The sequence below is a fragment of the Cyprinodon tularosa genome, unplaced genomic scaffold (assembly GCF_016077235.1).
Source record: "Cyprinodon tularosa strain WSP-4 unplaced genomic scaffold, ASM1607723v1 ctg332, whole genome shotgun sequence".
In the NCBI taxonomy this organism is placed as follows: Eukaryota; Metazoa; Chordata; class Actinopteri; order Cyprinodontiformes; family Cyprinodontidae; genus Cyprinodon; species Cyprinodon tularosa.
In genome coordinates, this window is record NW_024039044.1 from 215,536 (window position 1) to 239,394 (window position 23,859).

A 23,859-nucleotide genomic window follows, 5' to 3' on the forward strand; every position below is an offset into this window, starting at 1 on the left:
GCATGCACAAGCCCATTTGTTCTTGCACACGCTCTGTTTAAAAGTTGCGGTTTCTCTTATTTTTAATGTAAACTGTCATATTCCATTGGCAAAGTGTCACATACCTGCTCAGTTTGATAAAAAAATGCACTTATTTTAAGGAAGATTGACTTACTTAGATTAAATGTTTTGCAGTGTAAGTAAACATCCTTTTAATGTCTCTTATATTAGCTTATCTGTACCTTGGTGGACCAGGCTAATGCCCCCGTCTTCCCCAGAATCGACGCCTCTCCTAAGGCTGCGTTCTCCACTCTGACTGTGTTTAAGGGTGGAGTCGGGGGTGGAGCCTCTCTCCAGACTGGCGCTGGAGTCTGGTGTGGCCGAGCTCATGGAGGCTACGCTCCCGAGGGGAGGATCTGGACTGGCGGCGCTGTGGTTAGAGGAGTCGGGCTGGCGGTGACTGTCCAGGTGGCAGTATACGTCCTCCACAGACGGGAACTGCTCAGAGCAGACAGGACATCTGTGATAGAAAAAGCAAGCCCAGTAAATAACAGTTCTTTCAGAGGTCAAAAAAACTCAAACAACGCTCTGCTGTTACTTGTGTTTCCGGTTGGCGTGCTGTGTTTCAATATGAGTGAGCAGCGACGCCTCATCCAGAAAGATCTCTGGACAGTGGATGCACTGCAGGTCTGCTCGGTCAGACAGCTGTGGGTGTCGAGTCAGGACGTGTTTTTCCAGCTCATCCGTCTGGCTGAACGTTTCCTCACAGTAATCACACATGTACAGATCCTGCTCCAGTTCAACGTCTCCTCCCGTTCCCTTCTTCCCTCCATCCTTCTCACTTCTTAGTGCGAGATGCTCTCTGTTCTTACGGTGAGCCTGTGAGGTTACATAGTGCCCGAGATTAATCAAAATAAAATAGAAACTAACCTATCAGCTTTGTAGTAAATCTCATAGCAGCAAGTCATTAACACTAGTTTACCTGCATGTGGCTCTGCAGCGATGAGGTGGAGGAGAAGCCACGTTTGCAAACTGAGCATTTAAATGGTTTGCTGGAGCTGTAGGGACCAATTATCAACAAATCAGACTGAAGAACAAAAACAATTTTTTTTTTTAGCTTATTTGTTTTTACCTGTGTGTTTTCAGGTGGATCTTAAGATGATCAGAGCGAGAAAATGCAGCTTCACATTCCTGGCAGCTATACTTCTTATCTCCTGCAGGCGATACAATTAAAGATGAAAATCCTGGTCGAATAAGTCCTTTGATAAAAAGGTAAATAAAAGGTGTTTAACTCTGACGCCTCCTGCAAGTTAGCGTAAGCATGTGCATGAATTTTAAAAACAAGAATCCAGAACTTAAACCTGATTCTTGCCCTTATTATCAATCTGTTAAATGATCCAAGCTGTTTTAGACTATAATCAGGTCTAGATCAGACTGGATGATCAAGTTTCAATGTGGAACCATAATATGTTACTTCCAGAGTAGCCAAGTGTGATTCCCAGAATATAACAGCAATAAATATAATAATAACTTATATTTGATAAAGATGCTGTATATCTTCTTGGTTTAGTGGGAATAACCAACAAGTTCTGCAAAAAGCACCCAGTAAATTGTTGAAAAGTAAGCTAGAACCATTAACTTACATTATGGCAACTATATATGGTGTGTAAGGTTCCAGAATTGACTCTGTACTTTCTATAAAGTAACCAATCCTACAAAAACAACCTTTAAGTTTTGCAAAAGTTATTTGTGTTTAAATAATTTATTTGCTATTTATGTTAAATCACGTAACCTGAACATTTCAAATATTAGATTTTCCATTTTATAACAAGTAACTTAAAATTGCTTGAGTTCTGCTTTTGTGTACGTAACCACTGAGTTATTAAAAGCTACCTGTAAGTTGAAGAACTTGTGCTCTGTAATTTGTGAGTCCCAGAAACCTTTGAATTTCTAAAAAGCTTCTTTGGGTTCATTTGCATTTTATTTATTTTTTAAAGCCGCCGTTAGGTTCTAGAAAACGTATCCCTACAAAGTACAGTGTACGTCTAGAGAACAACAGCAGTAAAGCTTGAAAAAGTTAACTGTATGCTCCAGAAGGTGTCCTTTAAGTAATGATGCGCATCTTATAAATTCTGGGAAAAGTAACTTTACATTTCTTTCAAACTCTAGGAAGTAAACCAAACTGCTTTAAAAACAAAGCTCAGATTTTAGTGAAAGGAATTTGTAATTTCCGTGAAAGCAATCTGAATCTATAGAAAGAAGAAAGAACACAAAATCCAAACATATAATGGATTTTTCGGTAATTATGAATTTTTGGATCTTCCACATATTTAATCTCTCGTCTCAAAGTTAAAAATGCACCAGAACAGGCCACTAGTGCCAAGTTTTCAGTTTTAAGTGAAGAAAAGGTGCCTAGATGGAAAAAAACCCAGGACAGCTGGGACGTGATGGCTGAACGTACCTGTATGGAGTTTCACGTGGCGATCTCTACTCCTCTTGTGTTTGAACAGGCGGCTGCAGAAGGTGCACTTGAACGGCAGCTTGTCGCTGTGGATCTGCTCGTGTCGCTTCAAGTAGCTCAGGCGACTGCAGGCAGAAGTATGATGTTAGCTAATAGGAAGTTAATAATGCCAAATATAAACAAACTTTAATAAATAAATTGTGATGCTTAACCAGAAACTATGACAACAGGTGATATGATGTACCTGGAGCTTTTACAGCTGAAACCAGAGCTTTAATGTTTGCTTTTCTGCTTCTACTGTCTGATATTAAAGAATAAAACATTCTTGTTTCAGATAAAATAGGATTACAATGTTATGCATTTTGTTAAATACATTAATAGCTCATCCAAATGGTAATTTTACAGCTTTGTAAGCCTGTGATTAGATCATTCAAAACTCTTTAGTTGAATAAAGACACAACTGTTGATGTATTTTAAAAGGAGCATCATGCTGTTGAGAGGTTGGTCAGAATGGATGGGAAGAGTTACATAAAGAGCAATCTTTAAAAATTGCACTGACTCTAGACTTAGGTTAAGGACCAACTTCCAGCACAAAATCAAACAACTTGTTTTTTCGTAAATACATTTCAACTCTTTGATTTTCAGCATATCTATGTCTACAAATGTCCTAATCAAAGTCCAAACCTGAACCCAATTAATCTGTGGCAGAACCAACCAGCCTGTGCCTGCTGGAGAAAAGTATCCCACAGCATGATGCCATGCTGATGCCACCACCATGTTGCACTGTGGGAATGTGGCATTCTGTATGTTTTTTACTGTCCCCCGAATGGTTTATGGAAATCTGCAATGGAACCTTCTATGGCCCATTCTCCAACAATTGCTTTATTCTTTTATGCTTTTCCAAAAGGAAAGGTTTTTGGAACGCACATCTAATAATTCTGAAGTCAAAGGAGCTGTGGATCTCTGCAGCTCCTCCAGAGTTACCATCAGCCTCTTGGCTCTTTCTTCTTTATAAGACTCCAGAAGTGTCAAACTCTTCACCCTCTCAAACATCCAAAGAACCATTAGATATATGTTCCGTCTGGATTTTCTTTAGGAACATCAGAACAAGGGGGGCTGCAAACAAACATTTCGTTCGTCGTAAAGAATTTTGAAACCCTATTTATTTTGATGTTTGTGGTTCGTTTTCACAATAAATCCCAATAAAATCCAACAAAGTTATGGTTGTAGCAGAAGCAAAATGGAGGGAAGTTAAAGGGTGTAAACACTTTTTTCAAAGCACAGTTTTAAAGAAAGGAATAAATGTTAAAGGATGACAGGAGGATGTATGAGGAAGAAGAGCTCAGTAGAACGATTAATACAGAGAATAATAATGATGATGACTCTGGAGTGTGTGTAAGACAGCTGTTCTTAAAATGGCTCTTGACTGAGTCTCCGGAGAGGTTGGTGAGAAATGTATTCACCTCATTCCCTTTACTGTTGCCTTAGCGTTCCACTTTATTATGGAAATAACACGGAGGGTGTAGTTTATTTATGAGCCCCCAGATATTCATGAGCAGGATCTGAGGGTGCAGCTAAACCATCCAGATGTGGGAGAATGTTGAGGAGATACCTGAAGGATTTGTCACAGAACTGGCAGGGGTACGGCAAGCCGGCGCCTCCCTCCTCCTCGCCTCCAGTGGCCGTGCCGAGGTCGCAGCAGCCGTCGGGCATCTGGGAAGGCGACGCCACGTCCTTGCTAGAGGGTGAGGAGGGCACCCAGGACAGGCCTGCAGGGTCATCATCACCATCTGAGGGGAGAGGGTGGCACAAGAAGGTATATTTTTACACACAGCTAAGGGACTGAAAAGTAGAAAAAAAAAAGCTGCTATGCTAAGACACAGAAAGTGGGGGTAAAACAGGGCGAAGTGGGATGATTAAGGAGAAGTCTCATCTTTCTTGGATGGCAAAAGGGAGAAGCCTGAGGGAGTTCACAGGAGGAAACAAAAAAAAGATATAAACAAAAAATAAACACATCTATCCTGGTCACACACAAGCATTCATAAATATACAAAAAAACAAGGATGGCAGAGATAGAGAGAAAGAATGAGGAGAGAGACGTAGAGAGAGAGAAATGCACTCCTGCAGTAGCAACATCTAAATAAAAAGCTCCAAGAACTATGTATCCCCAGCGGAGCCCGGAAATAAGGACAGAGTGTATTTTCTCTCCCTTCATCCTCCCTCTGCAGCCATCCCTCGCTCCATCCCTCCCCTCCGTCCCCGAGGACCGCAGATCCGCCTCATCATATTTTCATTAGGGCCTTGGCAGATTGAAACGTCAGAAAAGCGATTAGGAGATGAGGAGAACAGAGCGGAAAGATGGCGATACTCGCTCCCTTTATCTGTCAGACATACGAGATTATGCGCTGCTCTTTTTCCTTTTTTTCTCCCCCCTCCTGCGCAGTCATGCACAGAGGCAACAGAAAGGCCACAGCTCCTTTAATAGACACTTCAGAATGGATTCGCTGCAACAAAAGAGAAGGCTGAATTATGCTTGATATTGTTCTGTTGCTCTTTGAGCGCTCCCAAGCAGCACGGTGAGCCTCTTTAACATTCACTGGAAAAAATGTAAAGAAGACCAGCATCAAAAAGGGATGGGTTTTGCTTTATCTGAGAGGGAAATCACCAAAGTCAGGAACAAATAAGGCTGGAGTGACAGGATGCAGAAAGAAATGTCAGGTTAAACACTAGAGAAGTTTCAGTGAAAACGAACCAGTTGTCTAGGAATCTTCTTTATGTTTACACTGGATTACAGCTTCCAGAAAGGACGGAAACAGATCTGTTTAATATGGAGGCAAAATGCATCCATTGGCATGAGAAAATATAACTCTGCAGGAGGCGATGAGCTTAAAAATCTGACTGGAATAGAACAAACACCATTAAAGACTCAAAGCAAGGCACGTAAATCAATACATTGGCTTCAACAGACACCAATGAGGCGTGACGGTCCGCTTTCCTGAGTGATGAGGCATGGTGGTGGGTTGCACTCGCTAGCTGGGTTCCATTACAAAGGTGAGCCAAACTTTGTTGGTATTTTACTAATGACGAAGAAAACAAAAACATAATTTTGCAGTTGCTCTGTTTCCATTACATCACATGATATCTCAATAAAAAACATGCTGCGCCTTCAACCTCCAATGTTACTGCTTTTCCAGTAATGTGTCGTTGTTGATTACACGACTTGTGTGATATGAACAAAGCGTTTCCATTACATTTTTGAAAAAAAATGCCAAATCTGTTACGCTGAAAAAGCAGCTAATCCAAGCACAAACATTTTTTTAAATGTTTGCCTTATTTCATGATCAAAGAAGAAGCTACCGAATCTAAATTTGACAAAGACACCCAGCTTAATAAGACTACCAACCTAAAAATATGCTGCTAGTACTCTTTCTACGTAACAGCCCTGAATATGTCAAAGAAGATCGGATATCAAGGAGAAATCATTATAAAGCATTATATTATGACTGTGGGCTGATGATAATGGATGGACTTCACTGGATTCCTGAAAGGTGTGCTGTGCTCTTTAAGCACAAAGTCGGTGGCAGCAGATCCTTCAGGTTTTTAAAGTTAAATGCTACTGTTATTGCCCATTTCCTAAAAATCCACATTGAGGCAAAAGGAAAATCAAGATGCTGCAATGGCCCAGTCAAAGTCCAGACTTTAATCTATTTAATATGCTGGATTAAAACCTTTAAAGAGCAGATCAGACTGAAACATCTGCAAACCTTAAGGAGCTGAGGCAACATTGGAAAGAAAAGCCTCTCCACAGATATCTGTAAGGCCATTAATGCCAAGGGTCATGTGTGGACTTCAAGTGTTACTTTGTAGCTTTGTCTGCAGCCACAGATAAATTAAGAAGACAGGCAACAAACTAAACCCATAAATGAAGCATCTGCACAGAGTAAAGGTGGTGTAACAATACAGGGCGCCTATAAAAGGCTGATCCAGACACCCCCTGCTGGCTACATGACAGGATGAAGGTATTTAAACTCCTGAGAGGTGACCGACTAAAACACAGACCCTGCTATTTCCCAAATATTTCAGCTGCACTCAGAAAGACAGAGTTAAAGAAATTAAACCTGAGGTTGGTTTAGATGGGAAACAAAAAGAGATGAGTTGGACGTTTCAGAGGTGGGAAAGACGGCAGAGCCGAAACTACAGAGATTTGATTTGAGGAAGAGAAAAAGAAAAAAAATCTCTTTTTATTGGTGGGGGTGAGTGTGGGTTGGAGGGGAGAGAGATTAGCGTCATTAAAGAGTCCTAATCCTCTGACTAGCGTAGCTGGCGCTAAAATGGAGGATCACACGGCTTTTTACGGCGCCTTTGTCAGTCGGCCACGAGGGGACCTGGCAAGACAAGGCCGGACGGCAAACTGGGAGAAACTGGGGGGCTGGGAGGAGGGGGAGCAGAGAAAATTTCAATGAAAAGTTAAATTAGAGAAGGGTCCTCCTGGAGGAGCTGACGATGAGGACGGCTGGTTTAACAGGAGCGGAGAAAGAGGCGGAGGGGGGGAAAAGGTCTGCTGTTTCTCCTCCTCCTGTTTCTGTTCTTCTTTGGCGAATGAAAACGGAGCTGACCACAGGGTCCCTACTGCTCCGCTCAAGCTTCATCTTCTCCTTCCACATCCCTCCCTCTGTCCTCAGCAGTCCCTCCACTCTTCTGTCTTCATCTCTCTTCCACCCCCTCCCTCCGTCACCTTTCATGTTGTCACTCATTACAGCATCCACATCTCTCCCTCCATCCCTCCAAGTCTCCAACTGTTTCTGCCCTACTGGTGCTGGCCTTCACCCCCGTTGTCTCGGCCTGGATGGGACTGACGGGGGAGAAAAGAGGGGGAGATGCTCCAGATGGACAGAGTCTGAACTCGGGGAAAAATAGAGAAGAAATAGGGGGAATGAAAGAGGGGAGAAAAAGAGAGAGCCAGGGGTCGGGAATAAAAAAAGAAAGGACCGCCTGCATCTACCTGAAACAGTACGCACACGCTGAGTGAGCTTCTAATAGGCCAGACAGCGAGGCAACACATGGAGGAAACAGCCTCACACACGCTGATCAACACTTTCTTTAGTTCCTGCTGCCATCCCGTCAAAACTTGACATATTTGTTTGGGATGTGGCACACAGGAAAAATTACTATTATTTCACATTTTGTCACATTAAAACCACCAACTCCAGCCTGTTTGTTGGACTTGAAGAAGTCAAGAGTGTTTTTTAATAAGTGATAAAGCAAAATTAATTAAGATCAGTCATATTAAAGAAGTCAGCTCTTAAGCCTTATGAGTTATCTTAAATGAGATAAAGGTCTGGATGTTGACTCAACCACTCTGGCACATGGTTATGGTCAGATCTAAGCCTTTCTATTGAAGCTCTGGCTGCATGTTTTGGTCCTGTTGGAAAGTGTTCTCTGATGTTCTAAAATATCCGATTTATAACATTAAACTAAACACTGAATTTTATTTAGAGTATCATAGCAAAGTATGGATATGCAAAATGCACTTTGATGATTTCTTTATGTTGATTTTTGCTTACAAAATGAAAATAAAAAATTGTCAAATATAATTTTTCTTCCCAATCTAAATGAGTCACTACCTGGTGCTAACCTGTCAGATAAAACCCAACAAAAAAACACTGTTTTGCTGTCGTAAAGTGACACAATCTAGAAACATTCCAGGGGCATGAAAACCTTTGCATGGCAGAAACTTCAAAAAGAGATATTCTGAGGATCGCATCGTCTTTCCAAGTTTTCAGAAGAAGGAGCAGAATATCAGGGTAACAATGTTTGCAAAGTGCCTGGAATGGAAATGCAGTCTATGCCATGCTTCCTCTCTGTTGCTTTGATGTTTGAATCAAAGGAGCTCAGCTGGTTGCAGCAAAAAGGTTTTTACGTCCCAGTGCTGCTACTACAAGAGTTAAAACTGCCTACAACCTGCAGCTGTGTGCTGCAACATCTCAATTAGCAACGTAAACGAATAATGTTGTTAACATGCCATAAACTGTTTAAAGGTTATAATTAAGCTGAATTTTTTCTTAACCTCTAACTGTTCAAGAGAGCCGTTTAAAAAAAAGGTGTGATGTGTCATTTTAATCTCTTTCTCTTCGGCTTTCCCAATCCATCCAACTCGCCTTCCCACCTTTCTGGTTGGCTTTCAGCCCAGGCGGACACCTTTCCCTGGAAGACTCCTGCTGACCTTTCTATCCCTCCATTCCACTTGAGCTTCATCCCTCCTTTCCTTTGCTCCCCAGGCTCCCTCCGATGGCCCCAGGCTGCCCCAGGCGTGCACACATGCAGCCCCAGACTCGCCACAGGGGGCAGAAAAACAACTTCCACCCTTGGCTTCATTCTGCCTTTCTCTGTTTTGCACAGACTTTCACATGCAAACATAAACAGGGGGGCAAGTTAACGTTCGACACTGAACAAAAAAGGATAAGAACCACATCCATCCAGTGGATTCTTCTTTTATGGTTCATGCTGCAAAGCATCTTGATGAGCTACATCAAAAATAAACAAGTCATAGCTCCTTAATAAATTGATCAATTGTATCTATTTAATTGTAAAATGGTGCTCCAGTAAATCTAAAGAAGTATTTGCTTCTGAGAGGGTGTTTGAAGGCTGTTCTTCCCGTTTGATGCAACATAATAAAGAAGACGCAACCAAAGTCATCTCTCAGCAGTGATAATAAATGATAGGAATAATGAGCCACCCATCGGCTCTCGTTGCACTGAAACACTCTGAGGCTTTTTCCAAAAAATGCACACAGAGAACAGACAAGAAAACAGAAGAATGATCCCTACCTGGCCGACTGATTACCATGAGTTCCCATAGCAACCGGAAAGCTAAGAGCAGCTTATTGGTTGCCATGCATAATGAAACCTGCGCAGTAGGACAGTTTCTTTGACAAGTCGTATTGTTTGGCTGAAACTACCTGTTGTGTAGTCTCTCTAATGCTGGAGAAGGATAAGAATTCAATCTGCTGCAAAGATCTGTTTTCAACCTGAGTACCACGGATGAAGTCCTCATGACAAACACCTCTGCATGGCTTTGGATGTAGGAAACAAGCATTCACATTGAGGTTTTGCACTGGGCGAAACGGTCCACAAACACCACTCTGAGGACTTTACAGTCCTCTGCTGCTGACCGTGCAGCCCAGACGGGATGGAGTCCGTCGGGACGAGTGCAGGAAAAATAAATAAGTCAGAGATCACCAATGCAGCAAGCTGGCGCAGGCTTGAGCCCTGGAGGAGGCAAACACATGCGTTGGTACACTCTGTGCAGACTGTAGGGACCCTCACCTCCTGCCCTGGGAATGGGTCCGGCTGCTTTTGGGCGCCAACTGTACCATATGGCCGGAGAGAGTTTGTGTGTGTGTGCAAAATTTGTTGGAGGGCAGAAGGTTAGGGGCAGGGGGCTAAGGATGGGGGGTGGGCGGACAGTGGGTGCACAGATGACAAGTTTGTCCCAACAAACAGAATAAAAACACATTTACTAAAGAAGTTGCAACAAAGAACTACAGGAATGTAATAAATCAGGATAAACATTTCTTTTAAATCGTTCAACATTTCCTTACAGTTTCCATGGAGGTCAGAGACAGTTCAATTAAGGAAAGAAGATCAAAAACTTTTTACCCTGCCGTATGTTATAGAAAATCCTGCTGCTATCTGGATATTATGCTCCCAAAACAACCTCCACTGCGGTAGCAACAGCTTAGACCAAACATATTAACACATCAAAAGATTCATAGATAATAAGTATATTTCACTATTATGAGAAATCCTGTAGGCAGAAATGTAAGTAATCTTATACCATAACTATTTCTTATACAAATATTTAGCAAATTAACTAATCTGTCAATTATTTTTTCAATTAAAATTTGGATAGTAAAAGGTTCCTTAAAGAAGAAATTTTACAAAATTAAAGTATGTGAAACAAACTTTTTTTTACTGTACTGGATAGAGCATATTGACGAGCACATTTTTGAAAAAAAATTTTTTAAAAGTTTACATATTTGTTTTAAAATTTTGGTATAACTGTTTCTAAAGGTGGGGTGCTTTATCAGGTAAAGACATTTTTAGAGTCTCTACAGCCCAGTGAACAATTAATCCACTACTAAATTACTTAATGATTATTTCAATAAGCGATTAATGATGATTAATCAGATTAATTATTTCAGCATTACATGCAATGAACATCAGTAAAGAGGTGTCACAAAATAAAAGTATAATTGTAGTGTAAAATATGTTAATTTTTTTTTTGTTTTGTTTGGTAAAATGATTAAATTTATCTGTTGATGTCAATATTAATATGTAACAATACTTTAATTTTATTACACACTGCCTAATTTCTAAGCATGACACCTTTGGCCATCTGTATGAACTGTGTCTGCCCCTGAAGCCAAGCCCTGATATGTAATATATATGGACAAGATGCTGAGGCTCAGACAGATAGAGATGGAGAGACATTGAGACGGTGTTTGATTGGAAGGAGTAAAAAGTATGGAAAACCTGCTCTAATTGATATTACCATAGCGGTCATGAACAGTACAGTATTTATTCATGTTCTAGATATCATGAACCATTAAACTTCCAGACAATAACAGGTCATGGTAAAGTAAGTGGTTAGGATTTCTTTCTGTTCGTCTCTGAGGAGCAGATTTTGTTCTGTAGGTGGACTGTGGATTTACATTTGATTTACAATGGTAGTTGGCAGTTAGACTCCATATATATTGGATCACTGCTGCTCAATGCAAACAACATGTTGTTATGAATATCCCTTCTGAATTCCAAACCATTTTTTTTCCATAGCTAACATTTTATGTTTGGTGTATCAGCTAGTTTTCCCTGATGAAAACACAACAGAGGGTAACAAATCAAACCTTTTCACAAGCTTCAGGTAAAACAAAAAAATAACTACAGTCTTTCAAACATATTACCGGGCTCTTGAGGTGACGCCCTCTTTGGTAAGGAGACATTTAGACCTCTTCTTCCTCCTGTAACATCCAGAAAATTAAGGCGCTTTTGATTTATTCTCATCTGCACCGATTGCAACAGTAGACAAAGGTAAAAACAAACTCAAAACCCATAAACAAAACCCAAAGCCGCCCACCTCTGCATGCAAATTCCATTTCTAATAAAGAGCTGGCATCTGTTTCCTTTTACGAATTTTTCAACAAACCCTTCATCTCCGCACGACCCTTTACCCTCTTTGCATCCTCCTCCTCTACCTCTGCTCAAAACATGCACCAATGCAGCTAAACTGACAAAGGTTTGTGGTTCAATTCCCCATGAGGAAAGTCATTCCCACCAATCCCTCTCTCTATCTCAGTCCATCTTTGTTTCTGCTGTTTGTTCGCTGAGAAATGAGAACCAGCTGTCAAGCAGGAGTGTTAAATAAACAACAACACCATGCCAACACACACAAACACACACATGCTCAGCCATCCAATTGTGTGTATGCCAGCGGCTAAATCATCTATTTATAAGAATGAGGTTTGGTGGACGAGCAGACCGCTGCCTAACCCAGAAACACATTCACCTGAGTCACACACGGAATACACTTTATACCAAGAAGACGCAGAAGTTGAAGGCATTTTCCTGCTATTAAAAGTCCCACCTCATTGTAATAATATTCACAGTTAGGATTCCTGAGAGCTGGGTTTTATTTCAGAGCTTCACAATTTCAAAACACGCTCTCCCTGAGAGAAAGAAATGGACTTGATTGATGAATCGACAATATCAACACACATCTTCACCTACCCAGATGTGGGATAATAAGTGAAGCGGGTAGCTGCAGCTTGTTATTCACAAGACAAGCACACCATCGTCAGCAAATAAACTTGTTTATGTGTCATCTGAACAAAGGCAGGGTTTTTCATCAAGCTGAAAACCTGCACAGGCTCCTTTCAGCGGGTTGACTGCAGCCGCAAGAGGTGATTCTGAGCTGCGATCAGGAGGTAAAATGGAAAAGAGACAAGGGGGGCAATGAGGCTGCTGAAGTCCCAGGGGAGGACAGTAGAGGGGGGTCTTGGACCCAAGGGAGGACAGAAAGCAAGCTGTGAGAGGCGGGTACCTCCAGCATAACGCTCCCCCTTCCCTCCCTTCCCTTCTGGAGGATGGGATCGTGGACAGCCCCCTCACTCACAGCTCCTAAACCCCCCGATGAGAGGAGTACATGCACGCACACATGGAAGAGGGGTCCCCCAGGGGCGGTGCAGAACACCTGGACCTGCCATTACTGACACACTCAGGGATTAGAGGCACAGACGGCAGGAGGCATGGAGTGGGAGAACGCACACTGGGATGCACACAGCATCCAGAAAGTAATCTGCATAAACACTCACAGGCACGAAATAATGACGACTGCGACAAAATAAGGAAGATGAGCAGAGATTCCTCTGGAGAGCATGAACCTGACCACTATATGTGGGTCAGGAACATCTCTTAGATCATGATCCATTTAACAGCTCAACAGAGGCAAAAAAATACTTACAGTTTGACATGAGTTTGCCTGAGTAAAAACAATACATGTTCCACAAAAGTTAGCTTTAGCAAAGATAAAGATGAACCCAAGAATTTTGTTTTAATATCAAACCACAAAATGCTGCAAAAAAATATAAAATCAAATTCAAAATTCCTATAATGCAACTTTTTGTGGTTTTTGTATTGCATTTCTGTTTTGAGAGCTGGTGACCCTGAAAAGTTGAATCAGATACAAATCTCCCGGTCCAATTAGATTCCTGTTTTTGCTTTTATCGTAGATGAAAGCCATAATGTTTGAGGAGTCTGGTGATCATACTAGAAGCAAACAGAAATAAATGTCGTTTTCTGCAGCATAATGTAGCAACAAGACAAAATCAAACAGAGCGGTTGATCAGAAGGAAATGGCTTTTATTCAGCAACATGTTTGCTCTAGTTTTAATAAGGTAAATTTAGTACTCATATCATAACATCATAATGAAATGTGGTGCTCATTTGTTTGTGCAAACATCTTTGATTTTTGTCAAACTTTAAAATAGGATTTCCTCCTTTAAAGATGCTGTAAAATCCTACCCTTTTCTGTAAATCAGCTTGTAAGCTTATATTAGAGAAGCGGCCCATGTTTGTGTGTATTTTTGTTTGCAGTGAGATGCTGTGTGTGTGATTATGATGACAACCTTAGCATTGTCCGGTCATCTACACATTATAGAAGGTGCAGTTTGTTTGAGCTATGAACTAGGTTCTTACATAGAAAAAATTAACTCACGATGGTGGCAAAAATTTCTTTAGCTGAAGTAAAACAAAAATGAATAAATTGTTTTTTTGGTCCAAAGGTAAAACATTTAAAGGTTAGAATACAGCTTCAGTTATTACAGCTAGAAACCACCAATAAGGGTGGAAATTTGATTGTACTGATGGACTTGCAGAACCTTCAGAGCCACATAAAGACAGTAAGAAAGACGTCCCTCTGTCACCTAAAGAACATCTCCAGGATTAAAGGGCTAATGTCTCATCAGGACCTTGAAAAACTAATTAATGTATTCATCTGAACTGATCACTGCAGCTGTCTTCACAAGTCTCCTTAAAAAGTCGATCAGGCAGCTGCAGCTGATCCAAAATGCTTCTTTCAGCCTCCTCACCAAAACTAAGGGAAAAGAGCACTTCACCTCAGTGCAAAAAAAGATCCCACCATGATCTGGTGAACTGTAAAGTGCCTTGAGATGACATGTGTTGTGAATTGGTGCTATATAAATAAACTGAATTGAATTAAAATCCTTAAACTGGCTCCTTGTATCTGAGGATGTTGACTTTGAAATACATTTGTTGATCTATAAATCACTGGATGGCTTATCAAGAAAAACAGAGACTTGTTGGCAGCGTATAAACCACCCAGTCCTCTCAACTCCTCTGGATCAGAACTAGTCTGAATCCCCAGAACTAAACATGGAGAAGCAGCATTTAGTTCTTATACTCCTCATATCTGGAAAAACTACCAGAAAACTTTAAAAGTGCTGAAAACCTATGTTGCTTTCAATCAGGATTAAAAACATATTATATTAATATTAATCTTCTTTTTGTAATTATCTTAAAATGTACTTTCTCTTTATGTAGACCTATTACAGTATGCAACCATTTTAATTGCTACCTAAATGTGCCATAAAAACAAACTTACCTATAAATGTGCAAAGAGAGAAACAAGGATGGATTTATTTGGGGGGAAAAAAGCGTACAAGTCTATGATTGTTACAAGAGATAAAATTAAACAGTAAAGGTCGACAGGATGAGAGAATAAGGCCAGAGTGTCCCATAATTACATCCTATATCCACTGAGCTGAGCTCCTGTGTGTGCACAGGTAGTCTGAGCATGTGGTTTGGGAACATGGAAGCTTTTTCAAGGTAAAACGCTACACAAAGACACACACCTAGCATCTTTCTCTAATGCAACTTCTAGATAAGAAAGAAACAAGAAACCAAACCAACCAAACCGCACTTCAACAAGGACAGAAAACTGGACCTAGGAGCACAGAAACAACAGATGTTTGGCAAAACGAGAAGTAATAATACATTTATTTTTATAAGTAAAGGAGAACTGGAAACACCTGAGAACTTACAGTACATGAAAGGTTAACATTTTTACATAACAAAACTGTTTCTAAATTCAGACATTAGCATCATTGCACCTCAGAGTATTGGTGGTTACTCCACAGATGGGTGGAGAAACTAAACAGAAATGACTCTTTTACCTCTTTGTACTCAGTCAAGACTCAAAGTGCTTTAACGCTAAAGTCACATTTCCGGCAGATATAGTTATAAAGCTTGCAAAGCTCCAAATGAGAATAAGCAGGCAAGTTAAAATGCCTTTTCCAGGGGAACATTGAGGTGAGAGGCTGAAACTGAACCCCCAAATTTCCAATTACAGTTACTAGTCTAAGCCACACCCTCCACAACAACGTCCTAAAATATCCCACTTTTTCTTTCTTTTTACCAACCAAACCTTGATCTGTATTGTAACCTATAAATCATTCAGGAACAAAAAGGTTTTTTAGCTCAAGGGATAAAACAGTGCTGTGTCAACAAATGCATCATTTAGCAAAGAACTATATTAGGATGGAACGTTGGGCTGTTTCCAGAGCAGTTTGCTGGAAAACAAATTCTGTTTTGATTCCTTTATTCCAATGGAAATTATGACAAAATCCTAACTATAACACAGTTTCATAGAAAATTAAGATTTTAGTTCCAACAGTATTATTCCCAAGAAGCTGAAAGCTTGGCGTACCAGATCGAGATCTACTGAAGAATGACACATCTCTGTTTACAATTAACACATTTAAACCAGATCAATCATTGTCTCAGAATAAGTTTAGCTTAACTTTTGTCAGTATAGCCCATCAAACTTTAGCTTAGCTTTCACAAAATTTTGCAAAGTTTAATATAACTCAGCTGATGTAAGCCTACCTTATATTGAATTTTCTCTTTCTAAGCTTAATTTCATTTAGTTCATCTTTGGTTACATAGTTGTGCTTAAGTTTAACTTAATTTAGCAAATCTGTTTAAAGATAAGTTTGTTTCAGATTGGTTCTAAATGAATCCAGAAACATTGTTATGAGTCCTATTTATAGACTATTTGTTCCATTTTCCACCTGTGCAGTTTTCTAATAAAAAACACACAAAAAAAAAACTTAATTATTGATAATTATCCTTTTACAACATTAAAGCAAATATGCCTTAAAGGACAAAAAAAAAACTTGTGAAAGTTTTGCAGAACTTTGTATCTACATAAATCTTATGCCATAATTTGAAATTACCTAATATAATTGATGCATGAAGCATGTAGTTAACATGAAGTACAGTGGCCATGCTTTTAGCTGTGTCTGTTAAAGTGATTGATCTTGTTTTAAAGCTTTTTTAACCACACCACCTGTCTCTGCTGGGCTTCTTTCTTCAATATCATTCATGCACAAACACCTGCGCTGCTGCTCCTACTCCACCTGCAGAAGATTCGTCTCCCTCAGCAAGCTCCGATTCCTCCGTCTCTTCCATCTCTTTACCACTCCCTCTGCCTCCCCCACCTCCCCCCTCTGCGGAGGAACGAGCTAAAATCACAAGCATGCCCCAAAATTAATTTAAACGGAGGAATTAAATTAAAAGCAAAGCCTCGGGAGTTTTATTATGTACTAATGTTTGAACTGCTAACTTGGATTGTATTACTAAAATATGAATAATTAAGGACTGGTGGGGGCTGATGTTACATCAGGAAAGATGAGGAGAAATGTATCAGGCAGCAGGAATGGATTTAATGGAAAATGGTTTCAGTGTGGTTGCAGAGGACAAGTCTTTGTCATTCAAATTTAACTGCTGATATTCCTGAAAACATTCAGTAAAAAACAACCTACTCGATGTTAAAATGCTAAATGTTCAAAGGCAAAATTACTTCATGAAATGAAACATCTTTTATTGACAGTTTGTAATTCGGTTTAATTTAGAGAAAAGAATTAATTGAATACAGAAATTTCAATTTGTGAAGAATTTATCTAGAAACTGTCATGAGGTGGACAGATCTAATCCCAACAACAAACAAAGTATGTTTAAAAATGCTGTAAGAAATTGTATAGGGACGAATAAAGCAAGGAAAATAGCAGTAAGTGCATGTGTGGACTATTTTTCTAGAGGAATTTTTATGAACTGATTATCTGTTTATATCTGAATTGTTCATACAGACATCATGTACATAAAGTCTGTTTTCCTTGGGCTTTGAAAACTATTCACATTTTCTCCAGTTCCAAAAAATGTATTATTCTACATACATTTTAAGTACTAATAAACCTAAAATCATTTATGCTAAAAAATTGTCTTTATTTTTCACAATGTTTCCTTGCTTTTTTGGCTATTCTTCTTTTAAAGATGAAATTGTGGATTCACACCAAACACATATGTTAGCAGCAGCAACGCATGCATCCTTCTGCACTGCCATATTTATTCCAGTTCTGCTGTGAGCTCCACAGTTCTTAATTTTGCACAACTTTATGAACTGACTGACCTGCCTTGGGTCTGTCTCAAATGTTTTAAGCTGGAACGGTACCAATTTGGTTCCTTTCGTGTTTGTAAATTCCAAAAACACCTTGAGAATTCAGACTGCAGGCAAGGCTACCTGTCAGAGTCCAGATATACATCTAAAAGAATTGCAGAATTGAATAATTACGATCATGACACATGATCTGAGACCAGACTCTACCTGATCTGGATGTGGAGCTTTGAGATGAATTTAGGTTTGTTGAGTAGTCTCGTAAGTTCATGCCTTAAATGTGCCCCCTCCTACAGTCTGAACCCCCTCTGCAGCGTCTCACAGCCCCGTCTAGTTTTCTTTAAATTCCCTCACTGCTTCGCTTCCCTGAGCTTCACATGTGAGGGCGTACATGTTGCAATGCAGAATTATCATTCTACTTTTTGTGTCTCTGATGCAGAGCCCCCCCTTATCAGCCGGTGAGCAGTCAGCTTTCCCGGCCTCCCTCTGCAGCTGTCACTGTAACCCCCCCACACCACCACCACCATACAAACTATTCTCTGAGGACGACCTCCCGAACACACACCAAACACCCACACACATTGCAAACACAGGCGCGTTCAAATCTCTGAACACAAGACTGAGAGCTTCTTCACTTCACAAGCACTGTTTTATCTGCTGGTTCGCAGGCCGCACTGCTTGGCAGCCTATGGGGTGAGGGGAGGGGATCCACTAACTCCACCAACGGAGACCCCTCAAAATACCCATACACAACCAGCCCTCGCTATTAAACTGTTCCAGGAAAAGAAGCTGGACACAAACGGAAGTTTCAACAAGGCTTGGAGCCACCTGAGTGGCTCTCATTAACATGAAGAAAATAAAAACAGCATGAGGCAGAAACCAGGAAAGTGACTAAAAAAATCTGACTTTCAAAGATGCATTGATGGAAGGACCCATAAACGCCTCCACCTCTTTCTCCTTTCCTAGTGTTTCCCCTTTTCTTCTGTGGCGTTGTTTGTCTTATGTTGTTTATCCGATGCTCCGTCTTGCTGCGCTCTGAGCAAACTCTGCTCCTGACTTATTCACAAGTATGTTTTCTATCATATCTGGAAAAAAAAAAATCAGGAGTAGATCGGTTAATATTTTAAGACATCCCACTTGCAGGGGTGAGGCAGAGAGAGAGAGGGAGACAAAGAGAGAGGGGAGAGTTGGTGGTGATGGGAGGGTAGGAAAAGAGGGACCACGGTGGAGGAACTCTCTTGTTCCTTAACCCCAATACTTGGATTCTTGCTGGGAGCAGAAAAATGCACAAACACAAAAACACTCAGCCAGAGAACACAATGAAAAGGAGGCGACTTGGAAAATGTTGGTTTGGAGTTTTGTTAAACATACACACACACATGGAAAAAAATAAAAATACAGAATACAAAGGGGACAAAGAGAAAAATCTGACTGGGACAATAAGGACTGACATGAGATATGTTTTTTTTAGCTTTTACTATTTATTGTCATTACACTGTCACATGTAAAGACCAACGAAATGAACTCTCTGCTCCCCATCCCCTTGGGGAGCAGTGGGCTGCCATTGTGCGGCGCCTGGTGAGCAGTGTGGGGCTAAGGGTCTTTGCTCAGTGGCCCGGAGGGGCAGTCTGTAGGAGTGGGGCTCGAACTCAGAACCTCAGGATTTCCAGCTCAATGCCGTAACCACTAGGCCTCCACTCTCCATACAGACACACAGATCAGTTCATTCTGGTAATTTACTTCAGATGAAACTAAAACTGGAAAAGAGAACCAATCATCCCAAAGTGAGAAAATGTATGCATTGTTCAAGAGCCACTGTTAAAAAGAAAGTTGCTAAACTGTTGGAACATCCTTACAGGAGCTAGTTGACTACTTCCAAAGTCCCAGGTGTTGGAGACTAAGCAGTTGCTAAAGATTGGAGCAATCATTCCTACCTGTGGTCATCAATCTCTATAACGCCTCCCTCAAGTGATTCAGATTCAGATTTTATCCTCCTTTTACCCCCTGAAGAAGACTGCTGGGAAAAACATCGAGGCTGTCTGGGCTAAGAAGCTAAGACCAAGGTTTGGTTTAGAAATCGCAAACCAAACAACATTACAACAGGGATCATATGTCAGAGGTGGGTAGACAAACAAAGGCACACCCTTGTTGGTATCTTGGAAAGTCATGGGGCAGTGGATTCCAGTCATCAATATTAGATATTGGTCTAAATTCAATATGTTTCAATGGTTTAAAACACCTCAAGGAGGTAAATCAGCTATTATTTACTGATAACACTCTTCTAAGTGAGAAGCTTTAGTAACCTAACGACTGTGTGTGCGTCTCCATGCAGACATCCTCAGGTCTTCAGAGACCTGCTGAGTGTTCCCAGGACCAGAACTAAACAAGTTTAGGCAGCTTTTAGTTTCTTTTCTCTAAGGCTCTGGACTAAACTGCCCAAAAAAACCTGTCTGTTGCTTCTTCTGAATGTAGACGGAGAACATGACAAATTAAAACATTTTAATTTCTTATAGTTTTAATATCAGTTAACTTTTTCTTATTTCAGGCTTGCCCATCTTAGTCCTTTATAGACCTTTTTCATATAGACATTATAGTTCCTTTTGAAGTTAGTAATATTTGTACATTTGTAAGGCTGTAAATACTGAAGCTAGAAACATCAGAGACATAAAGACGAATGGATTATGGGTGGATGGATCAATGATGTAGAAAGAAGGTCAAAAAATACAACTGAACAGTGTTTACAGAGTTTCTGAATCCAGTATAAATCCTAAGATTCAACAAACACACTTCATCTTCCTCTAAGCAACCTCCTGCATCCATTAGCCCAGTGGTTCTCAAACTTTTTCTGTCATTCCCCACTTTGGACAAGGGGGAATTTTCAAGCCCCGCCTGTCCCCATCGCCCCAACACAATGCTAATGAAATATGCAACAATCTTAAAATTTTCCAATTTTATTGAAGTAACAAGTAGTATCTAAATACAAACTATCTACATCAAATAACAGCAAGCTCAAAAATAAAGAAAATAAAAATGCAGCTGTGTCAAAATTTGTATCAAGCTCAAAGATAGAAAAAATTAAAGTGCCACTCTGCAATCTGTTAATAAAAGAAAAGAAGTGAAATCCATCTGGCAATACAGCTCTATTTATCCCTGCATTAGTGGCTGCAATGAGCCTGTTTTGCATTGCACAGTTTCTCAAAACGGGGTTGCAGGCTTGATACTGCCACTCTCAAGTCATGCTCAATGTTCAGCTGAGATCTGTATTTTGTTTTCATTGAAGCAACAGCTGAAAAGCCCATCTCACAGAGATATGATGTGGCAAAGGGAAGAAGAATGCACACAGCTCTCTGCCCGATGAGTGGATACTCCCTCTCCACTCCAAACCAGAATTCACTATTAGTCTGAGCATTAAACCTGAGCCTCAGGGTGGAGTCAGACGTAATTTCAATAAACTGATCCTATTTATTTAAGATAAAATATTTCAAATTCAGTTATTTATGATCAACCTGCGCCGTCAATCCCGGCGCATGTGCGCTTTATTTGCAGTCTGGACGCTGAGGGTAAACATGCTGTGTCTCTGCAGCACTGAGAGGGACTTCTGCGATAGCGGGGGAGAACGGGGTTGGGACGGAGGCGCCCCACGGCAGCACCTGCCGCTGGAGGACAAGAAAAGGAACGATACGTGCTTTCACGTAAGAGTCTCCAAAAGTCGCTAATTTGTCGCTAGTCCCTTTTTTAAAAAGAGTCGCTGGAGGGGTCTAAAATATAGCGACAAAGTCGCTGAGTTGGCAACACTGGGGCGCGAAAGTTTATTCCGTTACAAATAATATGCCGACGTCACGTCAATCATTATTTTGGCACTTCAGTTCCAGGTGAAATTTTTCTCATATCTAATGTTCTTTTAATTAGACTGCATGTAGGCTATTAATGATTACTTTGTGGGTTTGATTGGTCTAAAAAGCGGCAACATACAGCTTTAAGGACAGTTTGCTCTCACACATTCTATATTTATAGTCTCACACACACACACACACACACACACACACACCGGAACTTGGCGCGCCCCACCTGTCACGTCTCAATTCCCCACCAGTGGGTCGCGCCACACACTTTGAGAACCGCGGCATTAGCCACACATGCATCAGAAATGTTGGATGCTCTCATCAGCATGAAAAAAAAGAAGAAATCGCACACATGTGCACACATAATGATGGACACAAAGACCCTCCCTTGTGACTTCATGGAGTGAAGAGAATTCCAATCAGGCAGTAAGCAGGACAGCTATTTCTAGGGACAAAGGACGAGGAGAGACATTTGGAGGAGTGGAAGGAGAGATGGAGGTGAGGGAGCAGGGTGGGGGGGTGGAAACAAAAGCACCCAGGGGAGAAGGCTCGAAGCAGCTGACGTCAGTGTGGGTGTGTGTTGGGGGGGTTGATATTAGTGTGTGTGTGTGTGTGTGTGTGTGTGTGTGTGTGTGTGTGTGTGTGTGTGTGTGTGTGTGTGTGTGTGTGTGTGTGTGTGTGTGTGTGTGTGTGTGTGTGTGTGTGTGTGTGTGTGTGTGTGTGTGTGTGTGAGCCTGGCAGAGTTTGGTCCTCTTGGTTCCCCAGGGAGCTCTTCAGGAGTGGAGAGAACAGAGTGAAGCATTGGCTCACAGCTCCCCCAACATTAACGGGGGCCCAGAGAGAAAAGCTGGTCAAAACAGCCGTTCACAAACTGGACGAAACACTCAGAAAGCAACATGATTCAGATTTCAACCCACAGAGAAGATGTTGCTGTCTTTGATGCAGTGTCTAACCACATTAAAACAACCTGAAATTACCTCTTAGTCACCTGCATTTCAGATCCCGTCAATTTTCCCTGTGTCCTCCCGAGTTTTTTCCCCGGAGTTGTGCTTTTCTCTGACATTTGCCAGACAAAAGCAAGATGCACCTGAGTACTGGGTTAAAACTATTATAGACCCTCTCCCTGCGGTATGCTGGCCTTTGCCACCACTGTCTACGAGTCAAAGTCTGCATGTGAGCGTGTGTGTGCGTGCACCTGGGGGCCCCCTTTGTGTCGGACATAAAGAACGCTGTTTGCTTCCGATGCACAACCTCCTGCAGACTGAATCGACTTAACAAACATGGAAGATAAAGTTTGTGAGCAACAAAAACTAAAGCTAAGAATAAATGCAACTTTTTAAATGCACCCCATTTTTAAGACACCCGAATTAAATTAGTTGCTCATTACCAAGCCTCTGCTAAGCTAAATGAGGGGATTGAGCTTTTAGATTTAGGTGTGTTAGAAAAGGGATGTGTCTAAAAGTTACAGGATGGTCTGGACTTGAGCACTACTTATGAAGAACTTTAAAGGAGGTTTTTCACCAGCCCAGACTCTCCTGACCTTAGGGGGCACACTGATCAGATTTTTTTTCAATGAGAAGCAGCAGTTCTACTGAAGCGCTGCCAATCATCTCTAGCCCCATCTTACCATGAGCAACATACTTAAACTTTTTCTGCCTAAAGGGAACTTCTGGTCAGAAAGCTCTTTCTGAGTCTGATGGAGACACTGACCCGAAGATGGGTAAGTTAGGAGTGATGGAGCAGAAGATGGAAAGCTGGACCAGGGCCTCATCTAGGGAGCAAAGGTCAAGGGCAATTTCTTAATTTACTGATATATCCATCTCTCTTCTATGTTCAGTACAGGTGCTGGTCATAAAATTAGAATATCATGAAAAAGTAGATTGATTTCAGTAATTCCATTTAAAAAGTGAAACTTGTATATTATATTCATACATTACATACAAACTCATATATTTCAGATGTTTATTTTGTTTAATTTTGATGATTACAAATGACAACAAATGAAAATCTCAAATTCATCATATCAGAAAATTAGAATATTACTGAAGACCAATAAAAACAAAGGATTTATAGAAATGTTGGCCAACTGAAAAGTATGAACATGAAAAGTATGAGCATGTACAGCACTCGGTATTTAGTTGGGCCTCCTTTGGCCTGTATTACTGCAGCAATGCGGCGTGGCATGGAGTCGATCAGTCTGTGGCACTGCTCAGGTGTTATGATAGCCCAGGTTGCTCTAATAGTGGCTTTTAGCTCTTCTGAATTGTTGGGTCTGGTGTATTGCATCTTCTTCTTCACAATACCCCATAGATTTTCTATGGGGTTAAGGTCAGGAGAGTTTGCTGGCCAATTAAGAACAGGGATACCATGGTCCTTCAACCAGGTACTGGTAGCTTTGGCACTGTGTGCAGGTGCCAAGTCCTGTTGGAAAATGAAATCTGCATCTCCAAAAAGTTGGTCAGCTGCAGGAAGCATGAAGTGCTCTAAAACTTCCTGGTATGGGGCTGCGTTGACCCTGGACCTCAGAAAACACAATGGACCAACACCAGC

General features: G+C 41.0%; 1 protein-coding gene across 6 annotated transcripts in view; it reads right to left on the bottom strand.

The window, feature by feature from the left end:
* The window catches only part of znf423 (zinc finger protein 423), a 165,878-nt gene that overhangs the window by 88,205 nt on the left and 53,814 nt on the right, over positions 1–23,859 (bottom strand). For 2 of the 6 annotated variants that reach the window (XM_038293998.1, XM_038293997.1), the window contains exons 4-10: positions 11,403–11,459; positions 4,053–4,230; positions 2,441–2,565; positions 1,112–1,238; positions 962–1,037; positions 578–858; positions 222–499 (exon numbers count right to left, since the gene is read on the bottom strand). In XM_038293998.1, coding sequence (XP_038149926.1) covers positions 222–499; positions 578–858; positions 962–1,037; positions 1,112–1,238; positions 2,441–2,565; positions 4,053–4,230; positions 11,403–11,459 — 1,122 coding nt within the window. The remainder of the gene's footprint in view (positions 1–221; positions 500–577; positions 859–961; positions 1,038–1,111; positions 1,239–2,440; positions 2,566–4,052; positions 4,231–11,402; positions 11,460–23,859) is intronic. The other 4 variants (XM_038294003.1, XM_038294001.1, XM_038293999.1 and 1 more) reach the window with 3 other exon arrangements.